Genomic DNA, 26,004 nt, shown 5'->3' with positions numbered 1-26,004 from the left:
ATTCATGAAGCAGGATGCTGCCCTACCTGCACATAGTCCAAGTGAGGATCTCTCCACTAACGGGTTATGGACCACCGGTGGATTGTATAGTCCTAGCCGCCTGAGCACAAGGAGGGCCATGACTCAGAATATGTCCGAGATGCCCACTCCCATTCCATAGCAACTGGTATCCCGACTCTCAGGACCACTTACTAGGCCACTCAGCCGTTGCCCATGGTTCACGAACTAGGACGTGACTACAGTAACCCACAAACATGAACCATTCTATAACAATTTGCATATTTTTTTTTTCTAAGATTTAATAACAATGATACATTAAAAGAGTTTACTTTGAATCCCCTTATCACAAAGTTATTTACATTCACTCCATACGCTACTACAACGAAGATTTCACAAGAAACATCGATCAGTATAACAATTTATTTAATGAAATACCTACAGAAATAGTGTTAGTTTTTACACCGAAATAAACAGTTTATTCCACCAAAAAATAAGGCCTCTAGTTCTAATTCACGCACCACGCTTCAAAATTATACAGTCCGGTACAGTAACTATTTTTTTCAAGGCAGGGGTGTCCGCTGGCTCAAAATTGATAACGTAAAGCAAAATTTCCGAAAGTAAAAATCAAAGTAAAAAACTAGAATAAATTAAGGCGGACACCGATGTCTGCTGTGGCCTGTTGGGAAACTAATGTTGGCTGAAGCGAAAGCGGTCACGCTAGTGGACCCAGTAATGTGCTGAATGTGACGCACCACTTCAAGTAGCACCATACACATTCAGCACATTACTGGGCACACGCGCTAGTGTCCACTAGCGGGACAACCTAGGCCCCAGCCGACGTAAGTTTCTCAACAGGCCACAGCGGACACCCAAATCCGCCTTAATTAACTCCAGTTTTTTACGTTAATTTTTACTTTTGCGTTAAAAGCGTGGCAGAATGTTGCTACTGTAACATCAGAGAGCAAAAATGCAGTTTCGGCCCACAGAGCAAGATTCCAAAATTTTGCTTGGCGCTCAACTTGTTAATGTGAGAGTTTGGAATCTTTCCTGACGTTTATGGAAAATCATGTATAACGTTATAAGAAAAACCGAACCAGTTTTGCATTCACCGACAAAAGAAACTGTCAAAATGAAGCACACCCTGTAACTACAGTATAGTGTGTAGGGTAGATATCTCCTTGTTTTATTGCAGTCACTGTGGAAATAATGTATGATAAAATTTATGTTGATACAGACCAAGATCTCTGGAAAAGGTGTGCTTTCTACTGAAACCTCGATTATAGTGAACTCCCATTTAAGATTTTTAAAATCAGGTCCCTGTAAAAAAAAAAAAAGAGGGTTTTACTGTATTTGTATTTGAATCTGTTATAAAATCTCCACCTACACTTTTGAAGACACAATGAACATTTTAACACATTCATCCTTATCACATTTTCTTTCAGTTTTCTAAGCCACTTTAAATCCTTCGATGTGCCGGTACTTTTAATATAAACTTGTGCACACGTGACCCAAGCACAAATTGAACTGACCACAACTGACCGAATTACCACGCTGATCTGATATAATTGCACATCGGGGATTTCCTTTTGAATGGTGTGCGATCAAGTGCGATCCCGGGATTTCAACAGGACGAGAGAGAACCTAATCCCAGCCTAAAACTTACACTGATGGCGGTAAAGTACCTCTTGAGACCTGGCAATACTAACAATCACGTTCACTGAAGTGATACTCTTCTGCTACTGTGTACATGTCCCATCCCAGCCCAGTTCAGCCGCCAGTTAATACAGTAGAAGTCCGTGATAGCGAGAATTCATAACGGCAAAAAATTTACTCACCATAGCAGATTGTCCGTTATATCCGATTCTTGTATAAACAAATATAAATGATCCGTTATTGGACATTATAATTATTCCAGCTAACTCATTCCTGGTTGCCAGCGTTTTGCCCTCGTGTGCTAGGTTGGGCTCATCAGTTGGTACCTAGCACACCTACCAAGACGCTGGTTAGTGCATACCATGGAGGCCACTGTATAGGCTACTTGGAACCACTGGCAGTGCCAATGCACTATGAGAGACTTAGTCTCTTTACCAAACATTGATGCCTGCTTGGCTATCAGATTCCCTATGGGAATTAACATCTATATCACCTGATAATGGTCGACGAGAGAGTTCGCCAGTGGAAGCAATACCGAAAGTGATTGATCGCATGCAATATAATCGCTGGGTACATAAATATCGGTAGCGGACAAATCACGCTCGCTTAATCGCTCGTAATAACGGATGCGTCAGCGATAGTGCTCTCGCTGTAACAAAATGACGATACACAAGTTTAATATACGAATTTTGAAGGGACAGAAAAAGATTGTTGCTATACCGGAGTGCTCGTTATATGCCGTAATCGCTATAGCAGACTCCTACTGTATATTGTTCGAGGATACAAAGAATTGCATCGACCCTGTGTAGCATCAGTTCACACAACGTTCCAACATAAAAGTTGCAAGATCATGTGCATCATGAATCGCGTGCGAGTATAAAAAACGAGAATATTACTTTACACTGCATAATGCAATTCGGCAGAGTATAGTCTCACTGGTTTCATTTGAAATAAAATGCTGGGGGGGGGAATGGAACATCCTCGAGGACTGTGTTCAATGGCACCTGGGTACAGTATGTGCATACTGAGGGGTGGTTCTGTTATTCACTTGTAACAACAATCAGATAGCACTCAGGACGCCTGTCCATGCGCACTCTGTTTTGACTCGCAGGCAGCTACTGTGCTGTGGTTAGAGGTGAACAAGGTTGACATTCATTCTAAGGTACAACCATGCCCCACCAATGAATATGTGCTCCATAGTCTCACTGGTTTCATTTGAAATAAAATGCTGGGGGGGGGAAATGGAACATCCTCGAGGACTGTGTTCAGTGGCACCTGGGTATAGTATGTGCATACTGAGGGGTGGTTCTGTTATTCACTTGTAACAACAATCAGATAGCACTCAGGACGCCTGTCCATGCGCACTCTGTTTTGACTCGCAGGCAGCTACTGTGCTGTGGTTAGAGGTGAACAAGGTTGACATTCATTCTAAGGTACAACCATGCCCCACCAATGAATATGTGCTCCAGTTGAACAACTGCAGCCATTTAAACAGGGTCGTATTGAGGGCCCACAAGAAGCTGGTAGGACGTATGTACAGATTGCTGCACATGTTGGCAGCGCTGGCCGCCCTACATTATCCAGGAACAAAATCGTAGTCTCATGTTGCACCTGCTGTGACACCAAGGACCATTGCTAAGCAACTGCTTGCAGCAGGATTACGATCACGTGTGCCACCAGTAACACCATGACAATGTCAAGCACACCTACTCCAATGTTGTGCAAGAATAGACTCGAGAGGGGAATGGTGCTCCGTTGTTTTCAGTGACGAGAGTGCCCAGCTCCATGGCTAAATGGTTAGCGTGCTGGCCTTGGGTCACAGGTTCGATTCCCGGCAGGATCGAGAATTTTAACCATAATTGGTTAATTCCCCTAGCACGGGGACGGGATGTATATATTATCATTTTATCCTCATAACGATGAGCAGGTCGCCTATGGGCGTCAAATAAAAAGACCTGCACCAGGCCTATCCGAAGGCCACAAGTCATTATTTTAGTGACGAGACTAGGTTCTGTCTGTATGCAAGTGATGGTCATACACGTGTACAGCATTGACCTGGTGAGCAGCATATTTGAGAGTGCATTCGCCCATGGCACCAGGTCCCATCCCAGGCTTGAATCGGTGTGGGGGGCCATCAGTTAAAACTTGCAGTCACAGTGTTTCTGCGGGGTAACGTAACCAGTGTCCACTACATTACACAGGTTGTTGGCCCAAGCTACTGCCATTTCTTTGACAAGAAGACAACGTGCTTTTTCAGCAGGACAATGCACGTACACCTGTGACACATGCTCTACGTGATGTACAACTGCCCAGGCCAGCAATATCATCTCTTACCGTGTATGGGACATGATGAAGCGGGAACTTACACGTTCTCCAGAGACTGCAAGAACCATTGCCGAATTTCATCAAAAGCTGCAAGATGCTTGGGACAATTGTGGCACCTTTATGATTGTTTACATTGCCGCCACAGAGGCGTACTCTCTGTATTGATGAGACTGTTTGGGCACCATTTACTGTGATGCGTTTCATTTGCTCCGAATTTGTAATCGTATACTCCTGCAATGATGAACTACCTGTCACATCGCTTGTGAATAAAATGACCTTGTCCTCGAGGATGTTTCATGTTGTTTCCCCCCCCCCAGCAGTGTATAAACAAAATTACGTATTCAGGTATACTGTTTGTACCATACAACGGCTTTCTGGGCCATACGAGCTCGTCGGTCCCCAGCCCTGCAGGTTTCAACACTTTTCCTATCTTCTGCATTTAGAAAACTAATTACAGTGCGTGGCCCACGCTCAGCGGGGCCATTAATTGTCAAGAGGCATTTTCGGTACACAGAAACGTAAATACACGTGAATGCTTTCGTAATGGAATTTGTGGCTAGCCTAAAGACGTAAATACTACGCATGCATGCTCTGAACAACAACCAACGCGCTACAGAGGCCATATTTAAAAATGCTACTTAAACCTGTTTCGTATAATGTAAATCACATGGAAAGACCTACTAGACTATTTGGATAATCAATGCCCAACCGTCTACCTTGTGGCAATCTCTAGATGTGAAAAAGGCAACATCAATGGCAAAAAAGAATTCATTCATGAAATGTGTAATAGTAGTCTCAACTTATACGAGCAACTGAATCCACCAGATTAAGAAAACACTGGATTCAATCTTTTAGGTGTTTTAAGAAATGATCTTAATATGCTTATGGGAAACTTGTTACTCTCCACATGAACTTCCAGCAATGTTGCTTCCAGATGGAAGTCTTCAGACATTAATAGATTATCATAACAGTTTACCTCATGAACTTGTCAATGAACATCAATCCCCCTAACAGAAAAACACTGTACCTCAAACTGCTCTACACGAGTATGAGTCCGTTCAAAAATAGGTATCAACCCACATCCAGGCACTAAGCATGCAACATACAAAATTAGGTGTATCTCACAAGTATTTCTTTCTGTAAAAAGAAATATCAAGAGGTGATATTAAATATGTAGTTACAAGAGGAAAACATTGTTCCTTACATATGTGGTAGCAAGGGTAATAATAAAAGAACAGGCTAGACCATTACACAACAATGAATTAACAGATAAAATCCAGTTTCAAATATAATAAATGCAAGATCATTGCAGAAATATGTGTTAAATCTCAATGAAATTACAAGTCGCGAGTAATTTCCTTTCAAAGAAGCAAAAGGCAATTCACATCAATGCATTAAAAGGACAAAATATCAAGCTGCACAAAAACAAACATCATAAAACATTCAAAACTTCAAGAGTAGAGATTAGACAAGAAAAATCCTATTTCAACAGGTATTTAAAATGAGCACATACTGATAGCTCCAAAGACATTTGTTACAAAAATGGAGTAAAAGGAGACTAGGAAAGGGAAGACCAGTTAACATGCAAACACATAATGGTTGTATCATCCTTAAAAAATATTCCAATGATGTGAAAATACTGTATCCCTTATATATTAACAAAAGACATTTTCTCATTCAGTGGAACATGTAAAAAAATGAATTCTCTTTCCACCACATTCCATACAAAACCACATGAACCAACAAAAATTACATAACATGAAAAAACTTTTCTAACAAACAAATGCATTTAAGGATGGAGTACCTTCCAAGGCCCACCTTTTGCCTTTTCTTGATGAATGCAGTATTTTACATCTGTCTCTTGGCAGAGGCCAGAACAAAATGCCAACCAGGCAAGCAAAGAAGCTAACACCTACCTCAAAGATGAAAATAACTAACCAGTAAGTTGCCTTAAGCAACTAATGTACCAACAAGGTGGAAAATAAATACTTAATGGCTGAAGATGTTAATAATGAATCTGTTAAAGTGCAATATGGACCATGATGTTGATTCTATGTAAAAGTTTACAGGAAAAGGTACATAGTTTAAACAGCAAGCTAGCAAATGGAAATCCTAACTTCACAGCTAGCCAGAGTTGGTTGGAAAGGTGGAAAGCTAGTCATGGCTAGAGACAGGAATTTGCCTATTTGCCTATTTTATTCCTGTGTTCAGAAACATATAGCCTTTTGAGATATCCATTTTAGGGTCTTTTTAGTTATATTTTGTTGGTTTTATTGTGCCTATACAAGCCTACTTCAGGGGTTTGTGCCTATTTGGAATATAATTGCCTTTTTGATGCCTTTTGACTGTTTTTAAAAAGCCAATTTCCAGTGCATTATATTGCAGCTAGCATGCTCGACAGAATTATCTTCTCTTTTCTCAAAATATGTTTACCTCACGAAAAAAAAAAAAAAAGGGAATTCTCAGAAGTCACCGGAAATAGTTCTAGGGAAATATCTATCACGAGAAATAAGGAACAATTTGACCTCGAACCCTACAACCCCTCCAACCTCCTAAAACATACGCGAGAACCAGTCAATGTCGAACTATGCTGCACTACCCATATGCCCAGTACCTCCCTTTCAATACGAACTGTTGTACGCATGTGCTTTATGGTCAGAACCTGTTGTGATTTATTGTGAAGTCTTTGTAACAATGCCAAAAAAAAAAAAAAAAAAACAAAAAAAAAAAATCATCGAAGCCCTCCTGGCTGAAGAAGTGGATCACAGGGGATCCCAATTTCACTACGGACAGCAGAGTAGTCTGTCAAGCTTGCTGTAAGGAGGTAAGTTTGTTTGTTCCTGTTATCCATTTTGTGACAGAACAATGATCGCATTTCATTGTAAAATATGAAGCCCTATTAATTTATATATTGTGGTGGTTGTTTTGTTGCAATGCTGTATTAGTCGTGAACCTTCAATAATTTATATTGCTAAAATGTAAATAATCATTCAATTACTGAACGAGGTTAGAACACCAATGGTCTTATCACAGAATGGAAGGAAAATAAATCTGTATTTTGAACTGTGATTCATTTCCTGTGAAAAATAGAGATTTACAACTGAAATGCAATGTTTAAAACTCCCTTTAAAAATCGTGATTTCTATTACACTTCCGCTAAGCCTTTGCGAAACACAGGTTGGAGATCCAGTGTAGCCCAGCTAGGACAATGCCACCGCATGTTTTACTAAGTTGCCAAGACTATCTTTACACGACCAGGCCAGCGAAAAGACCATTGGTCTGGATTGGTGAGGTCCGGTCAGTAACCACTGTGCTTGAGGGGGGGGGGTGAAGCAATGAGTGTCCAAGGGGCATGAGCTCCCAGGTTAACAAGCCTCTAGCATCCTGTCTAGAGTCTTGTTCAATTGTGACAAAATTAAGGTTATGAGCGCATGTCACGACAATTTCAAATTACACAGTTTTTAATTTTTAACAAGGGTGGAGGCCTTGCGGGCACACATGATGCAGGATCTATTGCAGGCAACAGAAAAGTCTTCTGACAGCTGACCAATACCGGCGAATATAAACAAATAAAATGTTCACAAATCTGAGATTTATAGTGCCTCCGATTTCATAAGTAAGAATACTGCTGGGGCCAGCTGGGTGGGCAAGCATAAAGGACGGATCTCTCCTCTGTACTACTCCGGTATCGTTTCACATCCTTTTTATTACATTTTTCACCCGGTGAACTAGATGCAATACTGAAATTATAACTGAAAATCCTTGAGGACATATTTCCATGTAAATTTCTAATTCCCTTGTTCCTACTTTGAAGTTTTGTACTTCTAGAAACATCATCTCTAATAGTCTTTTTATTATGAAACAAATGCATGGTATGTACTAAGCATTATTGCCAATTAGCCCATCTGTAGAAATTTAAGATATAGGGACAATGTAATTTATGTCAATTTTATTATTTTTCACATCAAATGTGAGAAAAATACCAGAGATCAACGTTGAAATACTGCGATGCATCTGATACGAGTACAGAAATCTGTATCAACGCAGCCTTTCTACCAGTCCACTTTGGGCAACGACCAACAACCATTTTCTTCAGACCTATGAAGTGCAATGTTGGGAGCTAATATACCGCTGCACAAACCGGAGCATGTTCAAATTCAACAGGCTGCCGGGATCAATCACCAAGCTCGAGAAGAGTGCCATGCCCCTGATGGAGTCATTTAGGACTGTGGAAGAAGTCAGGGGAAGTTTTGACCGAACCACTGGGAAGGCAGCCGCTGTCAGCGAAATAAAACCAGATGAAGTGACTTCTCTGAAGTTTTGTCCAATCACTTCATGTGATGTTGAAAGATTTTCTCTCAGTACAAAAATATTATGCATGAGAGGAGAACAAGATTGTTACAGGAAAACATTGAAACGTTGCTTGTAAATTCCTTTTATAGTAATCGAGTGCGTTATTAAATTATACGTCATTTTTTCACGCCTACTTTACAAGTTAGTGCCTATTTCAATACCAATTTTGCCTAATTTAAGAGCCTACGAGTCAGAGTCATCAGTCCATAGACTGGTATGACGCATCTCTCCATGCCTCCCTATCCTGTGCTAAACTTTTCATTTCTGCATAACTACTGCATCCTACATCTGCTCTAATCTGCTTGTCATATTCATACCTTGGTCTACCCCCACCGTTCTTACCAACTACACTTCCTTCAAAAACCAATTGACCAAGTCCTGGGTGTCTAAGATGTGTCCTATCATTCTATCACTTCTCGTCAAATTTAGGCAACTCGATTCAGTATCTCTTCATTTGTGATTCGATCTATCCACCTCACCTTCAGCATTCTTCTGTAACATCACATTTCAAAAGCTTCTATCTCCTTCTTTCTGAGCTAGTTATTGTTCATGTTTCACTTCCATACAATGCCACTCTCCACACGAAAGTTTTCAAAAACATCTTTCCAATTCCTATATCAATGTTTGAAGTGAGCAAATTTCTTTTCTTAAGAAAGCTCTTCCTTGCTTGTGCTAATCTGCATTTTACGTCATCCTTACTTCTGCGACAGTTATTGTACTACCCAAGTAACAACATTCATCTACTTCCTTTAAGACTTCATTTCCTATTTTAATACTTGCTGCATCACCTGCCTTCGTTCGACTAAACTCCATTATTTTTGTTTTGGACTTATTTATTTTCATTTTTTGCTCCTTAACAAGACAACATCCATACCATTTAGCAGCTTTTCGAGATCTTCTGCAGCCTCAGATAAAATAACAATATCATAAGCAAAAATCAAGGTTTTGATTTCCTCTCCTTGGATTGTGATTCCCTTTTCAAATTTCTCTTTGATTTCCTTTACTGCCTGTTCTATGTAAACACTGAAAAGGTTGATGATGAGGCTTGTTGTTTAAAGGGGCCTAACAGCGAAGTCATCAGCCCCTAATGGAACGAAATGAAATGACAACAAAAAATTCAAAATCATAAACTGACCAAAACAAAAAAATCGTCATGAAGGAATCGATGGACATGTAGCAAAAAAACCAACAAAAAAGAGCAAAAAAATAGTGGATTCAACTCAAAAAAAGGATCATATATAATTTATTACTGACCAAGGGACCACTCAAAGCAGAATCCTGAATCGAGGATGCTTTATGTCGAAAGGGGTGCAAAACCCACGTCTAAGGCCCTACAGAATGGTACATGTCGCGAGTAAAGTAGAACCATGCTATTTGTCTTGTTGGGTTACTAATCAAAAGTAGCGAAGATTCGCAGTGTTCCACACAAGATGGTACTAATCACAAGTATTGTACTTTGTACAGGTAACGCAGACCTATGGTGTTTCTCACACAATGGCGCCACTCATAGCCAACGCAAAACGATGAGTTTCCTCACCTAAGTGTACTAGTCACAGGTGCCGGTCCCAAGGGCCCCGTGGTGTTCCTCACATAGGGGGTACTAATCACAGGCAACGCAGACCCACGGTGTTGCTCATATAATGGTACAACTCACAGGCTACGCCCAGACCCGCGGTGTTGCTCACATGGGTACGACGCACGGGTACTGGAAACCCACAGGGGAACCACTCTCTGCTGCTACCAACCACAAACCTATTGTGTACCAAATATAGTGGTACTACTCGTAAGTAAAGGCGATCCATTGTGTTCCCTGCGTGATGGTACAAATCAATAGTAGTTTCATGGTTCTGATACCAGCATCCCTTGGTCACTTCAAAAGATGAAGTAACGGACGAAGAAAGGCAAGGGCCACGAAGGGCGTGAAAATGAAAAGACTCTCTAGGCCTCGAATGCTCTAATACCGTCGGGGTCGGAAGAGAATAAGAGTTGACAAAGGGAGGTCGGACAGGATAGACGAAAGTGAGGAGCCTAGAACAAGAAAGTGGAAGCAAAGTCAAGACTCAGCTAAGGGCCCCATGATCGCCAAGCCACACTCCCAAGTTCAGAGCCCCTTGGGCCCCTTTTAGTCGCCTCTTTCGACAGGCAGGGGATATCGCGCGTGTATTCTGCATGAGCGTCCCCCACCCGCAGGAGGTACATTGATAAGGAGGCAGGACAAACTGCAACCTTGCCTCACTCCTTTCTGGATTGCTGCTTCTTTTTCAAAGCCCTACATTCCTATCACTGCAGACTGATTTTTATACAGATTGTAGATAATTCTTTGTTCTCGGTATCTGATCCCAATCACCTTCAAAATCTTAAATATCTTGGTCCAATCGACATTATTGAATGCCTTCTTTAGATCTATGAATGCCATGTGTGTGGGCTTGTCCTTGATTTGATCCTCTAATACCAGACAAAGCCAGGACTGCTTCAAGTGTTCCTACATTTCTTCTCAAGCCAAACTGATCTTCTCCCAACTCGGCTTCAACTTGTTTTTCCATTCTTCTGTAAACAATACGTGTTAAAATTTTGCAGGCACGAGATACTAAAGTAATGGTGCGATAGTCCTCACACCTGTCAGCACCGGCTTTCTTGGGAATAGGTACAACAACATTCTGCCAAAAATCGGATGGGACTTTTCCTGTCACATACATCTTACACACTAAATGGAATAACCTTGCCAAGCTGGTTTCTCCTAAAGCAGTCGGTAATTCAGAGGGAATATCATCAATTCCAGGTGCCTTTGTCCTATTTAGATCGCTCACAGCTGTCAAACTCTGCATCAACAGTCCTTGTTCCAGAACCAAATTATCTACATCTTCACCTTGATACAACTGTTGGATATGTTCCTGCCATCTTTCTGCTTGGTCTTTCCCTAGAAGTGGCTTTCCATCTGAGCTCTTAATATTCATACACCTAGATTTCCTTTCTCCAAACGTTTCCTTGATTTTCCTGTATGCAGCATCTACCTTTCCTAGGACCATACAACCTTTGATATCTTGCACTTCTTCAGCCAGTCTTACTTAGCTACCTTGCACTTTCTGTCCACTTCATTCTTTAATCACCCGTATTCTTTTCTGCCCTCTTCACTTCTAGCATTCTTGTATTTTCGTCGTTCATCAATCAGGTCTAGTATCTCCTGAGTTATCCACTGATTCTTAGTTGATCTTTTCTTCCTTCCTAACGTTTCTTCAGCAGCCCTGCTAACTTCATTTTTCATGACTATCCACTCTTCCTCTATTGTGTTTCCGTCAGCCTTTTCATTTAGTCCTTTAGCAACATGTTCCTTGAAACAATCCCTCACTCTCTTTTCTTTCAACTTGTCTAGATCCCATCTTTTTGCATTCTTTCCTTTCTTCAGTTTCTTCAGCTTCAGATGGCATTTCATGACTAACAAGTTGTGGTCGGAGTCCACGTCTGCTCCTGGGAAAGTTTTGCAATCCAACACCTGGTTTCTGAATCTCTGCCTAATCACAATTAAGTCTATTTGATACTTTCCAGTGTCTCCAGGTCTCGTCCACATACAAAGTCGTCGTTTGTGGTGTTTGAACCAAGTATTGGCGAGAACTAAATTATGATCAGTGCAGAATTCAACCAGCCGACTTCCTCTTTCGTTCCTTTGTCCCGATCCAAATTCTCCTACTGTATTACCTTCTCTTCCTTGGCCTACCAATGCATTCCAGTCTCCCATCACAATTAGATTCTCGTCACCTTTTACATATTGTATTAAATCTTCTATCTCTTCATATGTTCTTTCGATTTCCTCATCTGCTGAGCTAATAGGCATATAGAACTGCACTATTGTGGTGGGCATTGGTTTGGTGTATCTTAACGACAATAATTCTTTCACTATGCTGGTCATAGTAGCTTACCCGCTGAGCTATTTTCTTATTATTAAACCAACTCCTGCATTTCCTCTGTTTGATTTTGTGTTGATAATTCTGTAGTCGCCTGACCAGAAATCCTGTTCTTCCTGCCAACGTACTTCACTTATACCAACTACATCTAACTTTAGTCTATCCATCTCCCTTTTCAGATTCTTTGATCTACCACAACGATTCATACTTCTAAAATTCCACACTCCGACTTGCAGAATGCGAGTATCCATCTTCCTGATGATCGCCCCCTCTCATGTAGTACCCACCGGCAGATCCGAATGGGGGAATATTTTACCCGACAGGAAGCCATCATCAGTACATCATTCATACAGAGAGAGCTGCATGTCCGAGGGAGTTAGTTACGGCTGTAGTTTCCCGTTGCTTTCAGCCGTGTAGCATTATCAGCACAGCTAAGCCATGTTGAGTATTATTACAAGGCCATATCAGTCAATCATCCAGACTGCCGCCCTTTCCATCTTCCGAAATGTTGCTACCCACCTTTCGAAGAGCCTATATGCCTGCCTATTTTAATTGCTTATAGTGCCTATAATTCTCGTCTAGTCATGGCATATGCCAGCTTTCAGTGACTGGTGAGAGTTTTTCAGGGAATAAAGTCGCTGCTGACAATTTCATAAAGGAATTTCAGGACATTACTTGCTCTTATAAGTTCACGCCAGATCAGATATATATAACAAATGAAACTGGGCTGTTTTATCAAATGCTACTAAAAAAGAGACTAGTGCTTAAATTAGATGAATCCGCAAGGGGTTATAAAAGAATTAAAGCTTGTATTACAATTATGGTGTGTGCCAATGCATCTGGAGGACATAAATTTCCTCTCCTGTTAATAGGGCAATAAAAAAATCCATGTGCTCTCTAAAATGTGAATCAATCTGCCTTGCCGGTTTCTTACACATCCCAAAAGAACGCATGGATGGACAGTGGAACTTTCAAAAACTGGTTCCAAGACGACTTTGTGCCGAACGTAAAAAGATTTTTAACGAAACAAGGTTTGCCACTGAAAGCGATTTTCTTCATTGACAATTCGCCATCACACCCGGGAGTAGAAGAGTTGTTGGTCAGTGGTGATATCCGAGTAAATTTTCTGCCACCTAATGGAACAGCTCCATTGCAACCAATGGACCTGGGTGCACTGGAAAACATCAAGCCGTTAAACAGGAAGCAGCTGCTCAGCAAACTGACTGAAGAAGAGTGGGAATATGATTTTAGTTTGGTATAGAAATTAATTTTTAAGACATTATTTATATGATTGCATCTGCATGGGATCAAGTCAGTGAAATGACAAAAAGTCTTGGAAACATCTACGGCCTTCTGTCTGTGCATCTACCACCAAGGCTTGTGAAGTTGTGGATGCTTCTGAGTTACTTATTGCAAGCATTTCCAGAGGCTCAGACTTAGATGAGAACGACGTAAATGACTGATTGATAACCAACTGTAATTCAGGCAACGGCATAATGACAGATGAAGAAATCATTGCCTCTTGCTCTTCGGCAGATAATGACGAGTGACGAATTCTAAAATAAAACCGGCACCCCATCAGAAGAAACAATGATTCATGGAGAGGCAAAAACGCAGCTGGAGAAACTGATGGCCTATTCAGAATCTCAGACTGAAACCATACCAGCAAAACTGATGTTAGTAAAACGTCCTCGTGATCGTGCTGCGTGGAAACTCTATACAAATGTAAAAAGAAAAAATCACATTATTTTAGTGCATAAACAGAGTCGTAAGAGTTATTTATATAAAAAAAATTAGTATTGTAAACGTGGAACATTTGACCATACCTTTTGGATTAAATCCGGATCAGTTCCAGTCCCACTTAATCTGGATAAACAAGGTTCTTGTGTACATAAAATGTTTAATATTTAGATGATTAAGAACAAGAATTTTACTGAAATAAATTTTAAGGTCAGGTTTTTTGTTTTTCTTTTCTTCCTGAAATGATTAAACGCTAGTTTATACAACGGGATCTCATCTGTACTTCTGTCATTCAAGCTTGATTCAAAGTGGTCTTTTTGAGCAAGAAACTTTCTAAAACATTCCTGATTTGTCTTTTAAGCCAAATGTATTTCATGTAGGCAGTGATACATAGGACAGTCTGGAAGAAGTATGGCTATAAGTTACAAAGACATTTTAATGCAGTTATTTGGAAATGGGAGAGCATATGGGTGAAAAGAATCAAATTTACAGACGGGTTCCAATGGAAAAGGAAGAAAAAGATAAACTTTAAGATCGTAAATTTAGGTATTCTCATTCAACATCACCTAAATATTAAAATTTTAGGTGATAATTTTCCTAATATATCATTAATGTCTGTTTATTCGTTGATATGGTGAATGATAATTATAATACTTTAAATTTGGGCTAAACAACATAATGTATTATATTGCTCTTATTCTTTACTGGACTTCAATGATGAAGGGAATGTACTATGTTTCTGAAACATGTCTAAAAATGGACTTCTGGTATTGAAAGATCTTTCTTCAAACTTGATGAGAACTGGATTAATTAGAACCACCACCGGAAGGAAGGATATATGGCAAGATTTGTCTGGAAGCGAGGGGCTACAAGTACCCATAGGGAAAGGACACAAGCTGATCAAGTTTTGCAGGGTCGCGAAAAATAGGCTTCACACGCAGCAAAGTTGATTTTTCTTTTCCGTTCTCACAGCAAGTATTCAGATTATCATTCGGAAATCAATGCCGACTCATTTAAGGACTTGTCTGTTCATCACTTTCTGAATTGCCTGGAAGAGGGATTGTTCACAATAATGGCCAGCGCTAGCTACCAAGTTAAATTAAAAGACAAACTGCCAAACACTAGCTCCTGTAAATCTGATATAGAACAGTGCCTGCAGAACACAACATTCCATACATCCAACGGACACAAAGGTGGAGTTCCAAGCCCATGTCCTGCTATATAAAAGAGTTGATTAAAGTATGAATGAGACCACACTGCATTGGAATTAGGCCAAGTTATCTGCTTGACCCATTTCACTGTCAATATAATCAGACAGGCTAAAGTGAACCTATGATAAAGTGAAGGGTGGAGTGGCAGAGTTAAACAATACATTGACTTGCGGGCGTAAAAGAACTCGCAAAGCCCTTGATAGAGTTATGATGAAGGACAGATGCAAAATTGGCAACAGACAACACATTTCAGAACTTGTAATAAATCTTAGGGCCAGTAATTCTGACTCAGACACGAGTGATAATGAAGAGAATGGGTAGGAGGAAAACAACAGTAACAATGTACAGTATTAACTAACAGAGACTGTGTTTGCAGAATGTGACAGCATTCCTGTTGCAGCATGCCAAGTTCTGCGTAGAACCATCACATGAATGCTGCTGGCATATTTTTTTTAACCGTTGTATGCACAGCAAATGTTCTCATTTTTGGGGCCAAAATCAGTATCAGGATAGTATCCAAAAAATGAGATAGAACTTAAAAAATGTAACTGGATTCAGACACAACAGCTTTTTAGTTCCCTGTGAAATGTTACAGATAAGGCGCTGCAGATGGAAAAGAATAGCAATATAGAAATCCCACAGTTTAATGCATGCAGGAGGTGTCTGGATTCAAGAAGAGAAAGTACCATCAAAAAAAAAAAAAAAAAAAAAAAAAAAAGTGGTGGAATACCATCAGTACTTTAGATTCAAAATTGAATTGCCGTAATTTTCCTTTCAGATTAAAGACTGCTAAAACAGTGGCAAAAATTATGCTAGTAAATACAATATTTTGATTTGTTCAGGTAACAAGCCAATGGGGAGCATCAACTATACAGATTTCACCCAGAGAACCAGTCGTGATGTAAACATAAGCACAAGCTTGGGTTGATGTTTAGTGCTGCCCCCGGATACCTACGCAGAGTCATGAAACTAATTCGTTAGCCACATCATGGCTAATGCGATCCAAGATGCAAAGTGTCCGAAATACAACCGCTCAAATAATTTAAGTCAGAGAAATATACAGCGAACGACTGCACGAAGGATTGGTAACAACCTCTGGAAAATCTGAGAAGCACCTGCTTGGAAGGAGTTTATCCTTTTATCATATTCTGATTAGGTAAAGTACAGCACTTTTTATTGTTTAAATATTGCCTGTTCTATGCTATAAGTTTCCCTCTAGAATTTTATTTTATTGAAAAATTAAATGTGTGAAATTTTACTTACATGCGCTGTTGTGATCGATTTATTACGTATTTAAGTTTCGGCCATAAAATTCCAATCTACCTCTCTTTTCTGATATGTTAAATATTCAGATGCCATTTACCATTCATCATGGATTAACTAGCGGACAGCGAGTATAATTAGTTTCGTAATCCTCATCACAATCGCGTGTTAACTACATGTTGACGCGAGTGGTATCGGCAACAGTCTACACTTACATGTTATAAATGTTATAATTAAAGGCCCATCGGACACTGTGACTCCCAAAGTAATTAACTTGACCAAGGTACAATTTGCGAAAGGAGAGAATGAGTTACTTAAAAGGGGTCCAAAACACAACTGGCCTAATAAAGATAAATAGACATCATAAACACTGCAGCAAATTACATAAAATTAGTTTCATGGTCCGTATCACACTTCAATAGATTCACAACTAAGTATATATTTTACACCTAGTCGATACAATGATTGCCTAAAAGGCAATTTAATGGTTAAAAGTGGTACATGTTTCATATATTATCAACATCTTCAGCCACATAACACTTTGTCAATTTATGCATTTTTCATCTAAACAGTGTTATGTGGCTGAAGATGTTGATAATATACGAAACATGTACCACTTTTAACCATAAAATTGCCTTAAGCAATCATTGTATCGACTAGGTGGAAAATAAATAAATACTTAGTTGTGAATCCACTGTAGCAGAAGTGAAAGCAAACATATCAAAACTCCCACACAATGCACAAGACGAAGTAGGATTGGGGTTACAGAAGAGATTACCCAGATTAGCTAAGGAGATTTACACCAATTTTGATCCTAAACAACAGAAAACAAAAAATATGAATTTAAAGATAAAAATTTCATTTTTCCGTATTGAAAGTATTAACGTTAAAAATTAAATAATTGAAAGAGGTTCAACCTATTCAATACATAGGAAAGAAATGTAGTGATTACATTTTTATTTAATAGTAAATATAAATGGGACCGGTTTCGACCCTAGTCCAGGTCATCGTCAGCCGTAAAAACATGTAAAACAATGCATATGAAAAAGAAAAAGATTAATTAAACTCTGGATCAGTATAAGATGAAACAGTACGTAATATTAAGAATGGTAGTATGGCACACGCAATGATAGGCGAAAACTCACAATGTTTATGAATATTGGAGAACAGTCAAAAGGGTCAGTTTCCACACTCTGTCAGGCACAAAGTCACAACACTATCAAATAATATACGAAGATCATAAATAACTTGAAGTCGCAGACGAATAGATTTGTAGAAGCAAACCGCCAGCTCCCGGTGATCAGCGCGGCACATTCAAGGTCATGCGCTGCGGTCTCGAACGCCAAAGTAAAATGGAGAATATCCTGAAGGTCCAGTATTTGTCTCGGTTGCGGGAAGTTAAGTACGTGTATATAGAAATATACAACGCAAATCAGTATAACTGAATGAGTACTTGTGCTCCTGCTAAGTTCTTGGAAAACAGTTGACTTGAAAAAACAATTGTAAAGAGAAAAAAAAAATATAGTAAAAAGCGCAATATCGGAAAACAAATTAAAACTTATATGCACAGTGCGCTATTTTTTAAATTGAAAAAATTTTAGGTCATGATTGAAGTAGTCGAAGTTGGCGCAAGACAAGAGTTAAAATTTGAAAGAGGAGACCCAAAATGAAGGTCGATGGTTTTTTTTTATTTTATATATATATATATATATATATAATATATGAAATCGAAAATTTAAGATAATATTATAGTAACCAAGGCTGACAAAGGGGGCGCAATCGTTTTGATGGATAAGGATACATATATATAAAAAAACTGAAGATTTTTTTGATAATAAATACACAGTAATGACTAAAGATCCGTTCGCTTAAGTTCAACGCAACTTAAAGGCCTTACTTAAAAGATCCACATCTCTTTTTACGGAACAAGAACAACTAAAACTCGTTAATATGAATCCTAGGCTCCCAGAAACTAGAGCTTTGCCCAAAATACATAAAAAAGATGTTCCAATTAGTCCGAAATTCTCCCACGTATGTCTCTAAATACATTCATAATTTTTTTTTTAATATTAAACTTTTAATAATAAACAACGATTAAGTAATTCCATTCTTGTGACATTTTGTTTAAATTTGGCGTGCATCCAAACCAGATGATGTGCTCGTAAGACGTAGTGAATATGTTCTCGAATATTCCGACAGATAAAACTGTTAATATTATTCATAATATTATTTGTAAATACAGTAATCTTAGTAAAATGGAAGTAGAAGAATTTGCTAGCTTATTAAATTTCATATTAGACAATAATTACTTCTCATTTAACAATAAAATTTATAAACAGAATGGGTGACCGAATTTCGGGCCTCCTTGCCGACATATTCATGGATTCAATCGAACCCAATGAAATAATAGCAAAAATTAAAGGAATTGATTTATAGTTGAAATGTGTAGATGATACGTTTGTGATTATAAACAAAGATGTCACTAATAGTCAAGAAATCTTAAATAAGTTAAATGAAATCGAACCTAATTTGAAATTCACAAAAAGAGGACAAGGTCGATAACTCATTGAATTTTCCGGATGTAACTGTTATGCGTAATGATAACACTCTTGATTTCCAAATATTTAGAAAACCGATACAATCATCTACAACTATAAACAATTTTTCATTGCACCAGAATTCACATTAACAAGCATCTTTTCACAGTCTAATATATAGAGCACTTAGAATCCCTCCATCTCCCCAGAATTTGAAGAAAGAATTGAATTATATTAGGTACCTTGCTAACCAGAATGGTTTCAAAATAGAAATGATCAATAAACTGATCAATAAAATTAAGAACAAGTTATCCACAAATCTGAAACCAGAAAAAACCAAAAGAACTGAGTATGCTACTATCACTTATAATAATTTAGCTATACACCAGATTACTAACGGGTTCAAGAAACATAATTTTAATATAGCTTTTAGAACTACTAATACTAACCAATCCATATTCTTTAATCATAAAAAGTTAATTATGACAAAACATTATTTGGGATCAGGGGTATACAGACTCAAATGTACAGTGTAATTTTTCATGTTGGACAGACTGGGAGAAGCTTTGACAAGATACATGGAACATGTCAATGCAGAAAAACAGGAAATACTCAGCAATGAGTTTGCATATGAGGGAGACTGGTCACCGATTTGAATCTATAGAGAAAGACCTAGCGATATTTAGAAACATAGAAAAGGGAGACTGTTGAATGAACTAGAAAGTTTATATATCTATTTAGACCACACGTATAATAAGGAACAGAATCTTAACATCACGGACAGTAAAAGCATATTACTTGAATTAATGCCAAAATTATTAAAGACAGTTGAAATAAATTTAGGATACCTAGTACATTTAATTCTTTATACTCTAATGCTCCACCCACACCTACCGATATTAGGCCTACTTCCAGCAAGACAGATTACTCCGCCCCTTTGTCAGCCTCATCACAGTTAACTCCACCCATCCTAACAACTAACATCTTTCAACTAACATGCAAGTCCTCATCTGTTCCAATCGACTTAAACAGAATTCTCTCCTTGCGATCAATCATCGTAATTCTTCCTTTCCTTATCTTACAGAGAACATTTACCAGAATCTACTGACATTTCCTGACAAGGTTTCAGACAATAATATTGCCTACCGGTGCTAAGGGGCACTTCTACCATAATTCAACTGATGCTTCAGTTTCATCTTATGCTCACAAAGTCATCAGCGGCCTTGAACATGTTGTATTTATGACATTCATGTTGGTGCTTGTGTTCATACCCTCATGTTGTTGGCATTATGTCGTTATCACTTTGGTATTTCAATAACAATTTTAATTGAACCATTTTAATTAGAATTTTTATGGAAGAAGTTTTAGTCTGACAAAATAGTTTTTAGTTTAATCATTGACAGTGTTTCCATTAACATGTTTGTATAATGTATCATTTTTCACATTTTATGTACCGAATTTAAGTAACTAGCTAAACTTTTATCTTCCATATTTAATATTAGGTGTACTCTAGAAGATTGTTTTTAGGCTGAAGATGCTCTAAGTTGAGGGCAAAACATGTCCTATTTAACTGATAGTCTGTTTATGTAACCACTATAAGTGGAAATTGAAGTATTGAATAGGTGCATTAAAGAACACTTTTACTTATTTTTGACTGTATGTAGAGCTAACTGATTTAATCGTCTCAAGTAATGACAGTTTCAAGACTGCCCATGTGGTTCCTGCCAAGTGCCCGGGAGTAGCCAAGTGATTCTCCAATCAGCGATCATACATATATATGGATACAAAGGGTTCCTTGTTTACATCCGGGTCAGTTCTCGAGGTTACGGCAGAATAATGAAGTAAGAGGCTCCGAAGCTTAATGACTGGTGCTCATGTGCAAGCACCTCTTCAGCTTCAAATGAAAGCTTTCAGGTATTCCCTTCATTCGAATAATGTAACAGCAACCATGATTCTATGTCAACTTTCTCTGTTTTACTCCTGTTACAATTATTCCATCACCATATTGACCCTTTAAGTAATGTATTCCATCTATTTCCTTTGCAGGAATATACTTTCATATTCCATGATGTACCTCTATACCACTAGCAGAATGCAAGTTATCTCTGAAAGCTGAACAAAACTAAATTTACTCACCTGGATATTGAGTTTGTGGAGGTGTGCCCCATCCCTGGTAACCTTGCATCATATTGCCTGGAGGGCCCATAGGACCCATGGGTCCACCCATTGGTCCACCCATCTGTCCATTAGGACCACCCATGCCCATACCCTGAAAATCAAATAATGAAGCTGTAAAATGAATCAAAACAAAAAATGCTAAAAGAAGGTAATGCCCCTTATCTTATGAATCCTAGTATAATGCTTAGTTTCCATTACAGTTTCTGAATGGGAATCAATATTTTGCATTTCTATCCATCACATTCTTGAGCACATTGTAGCAACGGTCTGTAAGTGCACCGCTTACGGTTGCCCGGTACTGCGAGAAACTGATTATTTTATTTATTTATTTGCAGAAACCAAAACAGCAAGGTACCCAATTACACAGTACTGCAGTGAAAAATATATTTACAACAGAGTAGCACACTGCAAACTTAAGAGGTAAATGAAAGAGCAACGAAGAAATAACAAATAACGAAAGTAATGGCAAATTAAAATCTAAACAAGGTGAACTGTAAGAAAAACAATTAACAATAAAAATAATGCCAAATGGAAAGAATGAGGAAAATTGAAGATCGAAAGCAAAACTAAGGAGAACGTATAGCCAGAGTAAGATAAATACAGATATGACAAGTAATAGCATAGTACTGTAAAAATTAAATAAACATCACATTATGTACAATAAAGGGGACAGCAATGACAAGACAAAAAAGGGATACAAAGGAAAGGAGCCAGGTTAAGTTAAGGAAGGTCCGATTAAAGAAGGCATACGAATAAAAGAAGTCCTACTTCCTGTCGGAATGCAGCTAAGGTACGTTCTTTGAAAAAGGGGCAGAATATGGAGGGGTGGATTCATCCTAGTTGTGAGATTTGAGACATGTAGGGAAAAGGATACAGGTTTAAGGAAACAAAATAAATCATTAACAGCACCAAAACCCCATCAGTACAATTTAAAAACTTGATCACATAGATCCATATTGACATTGAATAAAATAAGAAATGTTTCAAATTTTAACACTGAAGATATATACTTTTTTTTTTTTTTTTTTTGCAAGTGAGGACAATTTTGTGTAAATTAACACTGGGGCTTAAGCGCACTATCTTCCAGATGCAAGCTCACAGCCGCGCGCTCCAAACCGCATGGCTACCTCGCCTGTCACCTCAGTTCAACTATCTTTAAAATGCATCACTGAAATCTACTTGCACAACATAATTTGTTTGTGCACACGACTAATTAAAACTTTGAAATAAAGCGTATGTTGCTGAATATTATTACATGCACACTAGTTATTTAAATTATTTACACCATAACACACACACCTTCATTCTGATATTAGCTAAAGTTGTAGCTTGCTTTGCTTTCTTCAGAAAGTCAATCAATAGAATATGCGTTTGTATAACATTCTTCAGAACTTCTGGTCTTTTGAATGGAAATGGCTTCCAGAGTTTTATTGGACACTGATGACCTGGACTGTGTCTTTCTAATCAGGCTAAAAATTTGTTCACACACTACATTACTATGTGATATGGTAAGAACAGATAGCATAAATGTAGAGATCCTGTCATTTACACTGCCCATCAGCTCCAACAACTGTGCCCATTTTGAATAATTTTTTGCTTCATTACTTAACACTAGATAAGTCATCTGTCTGAAGAGCCGCAAACTAGCTTCGTAGTTCATTAACAGTCTTCTCTAGTTCCATTTTCTCTTTAACACAACATAACAGGAAGCTTCTCCAAATCTAAATGAACGGAAGAAAAGTGGGCTTCTTCAATGACATCAAGTTCTGCGGATTAGTGCATGTTTTAACACATCATTCTTCAAAGGGAACTTGTTAACCGTGTAGTCATAGGCTGCGCACTTTCTAAATGACAAGGAAAACGGGAATTTGCCTTCATCTTGCAGTGCCTTAACCAAGTTCAAGATTTGAGTGCCAATTACCGATTCATCATTATCACCCTGATTCTGGTTGGGATACTGGACATAAAGCAACGCAGACCATTTACCTACACTTGGCTTGACAAACTGGCGAATAAATGGTTTTGTGTTGTGGACGTATCATCCAAGTTTCAATAGTTTCTTATGAGAAAATTTGCTTTGATATACGCATAACATTTCTAAAAACAAAATATAACGTAAAACAATTAAACTGCACTTTACCTTTCAATGTTATGCGAATAAATGGTTTTGTGTTGTGGACGAATTATCAACCTTGTTGGTGTGAGGAAGACGAGAGATGACATGAGAAGAGTTACTGTGTAGCACAAATTTCACTAACGGAATCACTGCTATCGGTTGGCTCATTGGAAGAGTTTTCTTTTCGTGCAACTTTAACGAGGAACCTGTCCAATGACTGTTGCTTTTGCCTCTTTTTGAGGATTTCACGAAAATGTGACATTGCATTGTCAGTGAACAGATTCATCCACTGTAATCATCTCCTTCTTCTGACCGAATTCCTTTTTAGCCTTCTTTTTGTTCACAGGGCCCATCATTGCAGAACAGTTATATCACAGATGACAGAAACAAAACAAGTACACTCGTACGTGTTGACTATGTGAGCGAGGCACGCCAACTGAAGTCCAGTGCGGGAAATAATTTACACACACTTTCCCAGAAAAGTGTGTGGCAGGGGGAGAGGAAAAAAAAAGGCACAGGGGAGGTGAAAACGTACGTAATCGTGATGCTCGTATTGCGAAACCTCACTCGCTTATCAAGTCACAATTTATTTTAAATATTTGCTCGTCTTGCAAAACACTCGTAGACCATGTTACCCGCAATCCGAGGTTCCACTGTACTCTCATTCCCAAGCTGATCCGAGTTATGAATAGAATGATGCAGGAAGGGACGAAAATCCCCAGGTAACTTATGAGTCAACAGTCTCCGGCAACATTTCTGGGCAATTAGAAATCTCGGAATAGGCCTGTGCACCACTAGGTAGAACTGCATTCCGATGTACACACTCTCCCCTCGCACTCGAAATAGTACAAACATTCAAAAGGGATTTCCTTATGTCTGAAGAATGGTTTTAAAAGAAAGGATGACATGTGATCCGGCATAATAAATTGTCCTGCAACGTGTAAAGTGTACGCTTAAGTCAAGTGGACGGGACAAATAGCGATGTCCGCTGTCCGGAGTTAAGAGTTGTCCGCTTAAATGAGGCCAATTTATCACTTGTCTTATGTAAAATACAATCGGTTCCAAGGGAAATTGTCCGTATAGGCAGGTGTTCGCTTAATAAAGGGTGTCCGTTAGGACAGGTTCAACTGTACTTTCAACACACGATAAAGCCAGTTTCCCTACCTCTCCTGCTGCCTTCACTATCTCAATACTCACTTCATCTAACCCTGGGGCTTTCCCTCCTTTGATCTTCTCCAGGAAAGTATTAAATAGGTGGTTCCAGAAGTTTACATTCTCTTGAGGACGAAAGTTATTTATGCAATCTAGTGATTAAAAATGTTATACCACAACCTCTCGTAACCTGCTGGCGACCATTCTGATGGTGAAAAATGTTTCTACTAATGGGACTTAAAAAACAGCTAACCACAGTGTCAGACCTTATAGCCCTGACACTAATGATTATGACCACCAGGCAGCCATAAAAGTATGAGACAAGTGGGCAGACCTAGAGGAAAATGGACAGCTATGGTGAAGGATGTGGAGAACATGACTAGATTTTAGAACATTCTCATACATCACACCTGAGCAATTGGCGATAATCAACATTATATGGTTTATAGAGCAATGTAATGCTCAGCATAAGAGTATAATCAACAGCGCACTGGAAAAATCCAGCAGCTTCAGTACTCTAGCCAAATTGTTCATCAAAGCATCACAAACATACAACTCCATATCAACATCCAGTATCTCCACTATCACTGCACAATAAAGGTTAGCCAAAATGGGAAAGTAAAAAATAGAGAGGAAAAAGAAACTTCCTGGCCACATGTGTTGAACACACAAAAACAAAATATTTTTTATCATTCCCCAGTCATTAACAGGAAGTTGATCTTGCTCTCTACCATTACTACCGCAGTTTTCTAACCTAATAATATACAAATGAGAACTTACTCCACCCATGCCCATTGGAGGACCTTGTGGTGGTCCCCACTGATTTGGGGGACCATCTCCCATCTTCCCGGAGTCACGAGGCTCAGCTTTCTTGATCTCAACCTGTGTAAATCACAACAGTAGTTTGTTTCCAGGACTAGAACACATGTATGGGGAGAAAGGATTACCACCACAACATAACTGATCTATTGTCGAAGTGCAAACTCGGTTGCAATTGTGTGTACCATATGCTATTAACCCAATGTTTAACATAGTATACTTTAAAGAAATACAATATGTATCTCCATGAATGGCTTATCAAACAATGCTGACAGGATATTTGACCAGACTGTGAAATGGTGGTAAACCTGCAGTAGGACAGGAAGAGAAAAAACAAATATATTGAAACTTGAGAAACATTCAATATGCTTATCTATATTAGTTCATTAACTGTTAATATAAATGGACAACTGATATCTTTACAACTATATAATAAAGGGTAGGTGTAAGTTAATTTATCTACCATAGCAAATATATGTATCAAGACCTACAGAAATTTGCCTGCACTGAAAACTGTGCCACACAACAAACCCCAGTAGCTTTATTATTCATCATAAATCCTAAATATGAAAAAAAAAATCTTAAATATAGACCAGTACTAAATGATACACTATAGAACCACCGTGATTCAAAACTTAAAAAACAACATACCACCTGAAGATAAAAGCAGGGAATGGTATGCAATTTTATAACTTAACTAAAATCTTTGCATATAGACTTACACCAATCTAAATGTTCTACAAAAGAAGTCTTAACCT

At 38.6% G+C, this 26,004-nt stretch overlaps 1 protein-coding gene across 2 annotated transcripts in view; it reads right to left on the bottom strand.

Annotated features, from left to right (window-relative positions):
• LOC136858652 (heterogeneous nuclear ribonucleoprotein 27C) overlaps nt 1-26,004 on the bottom strand; it is a 251,789-nt gene that overhangs the window by 165,492 nt on the left and 60,293 nt on the right. For both annotated transcript variants that reach the window (XM_067138366.2, XM_067138367.2), the window contains exons 6-7: nt 25,208-25,309; nt 21,118-21,250 (exon numbers count right to left, since the gene is read on the bottom strand). In XM_067138366.2, the coding sequence (XP_066994467.1) occupies nt 21,118-21,250; nt 25,208-25,309 (235 nt within the window). The remainder of the gene's footprint in view (nt 1-21,117; nt 21,251-25,207; nt 25,310-26,004) is intronic.

This window comes from Anabrus simplex, chromosome 1 (genome assembly GCF_040414725.1).
Source record: "Anabrus simplex isolate iqAnaSimp1 chromosome 1, ASM4041472v1, whole genome shotgun sequence".
Classification (NCBI taxonomy): Eukaryota; Metazoa; Arthropoda; class Insecta; order Orthoptera; family Tettigoniidae; genus Anabrus; species Anabrus simplex.
The sequence above is the reverse complement of the archived record's forward strand: the minus strand, read 5'-3'. Positions and strand labels throughout refer to the sequence as shown.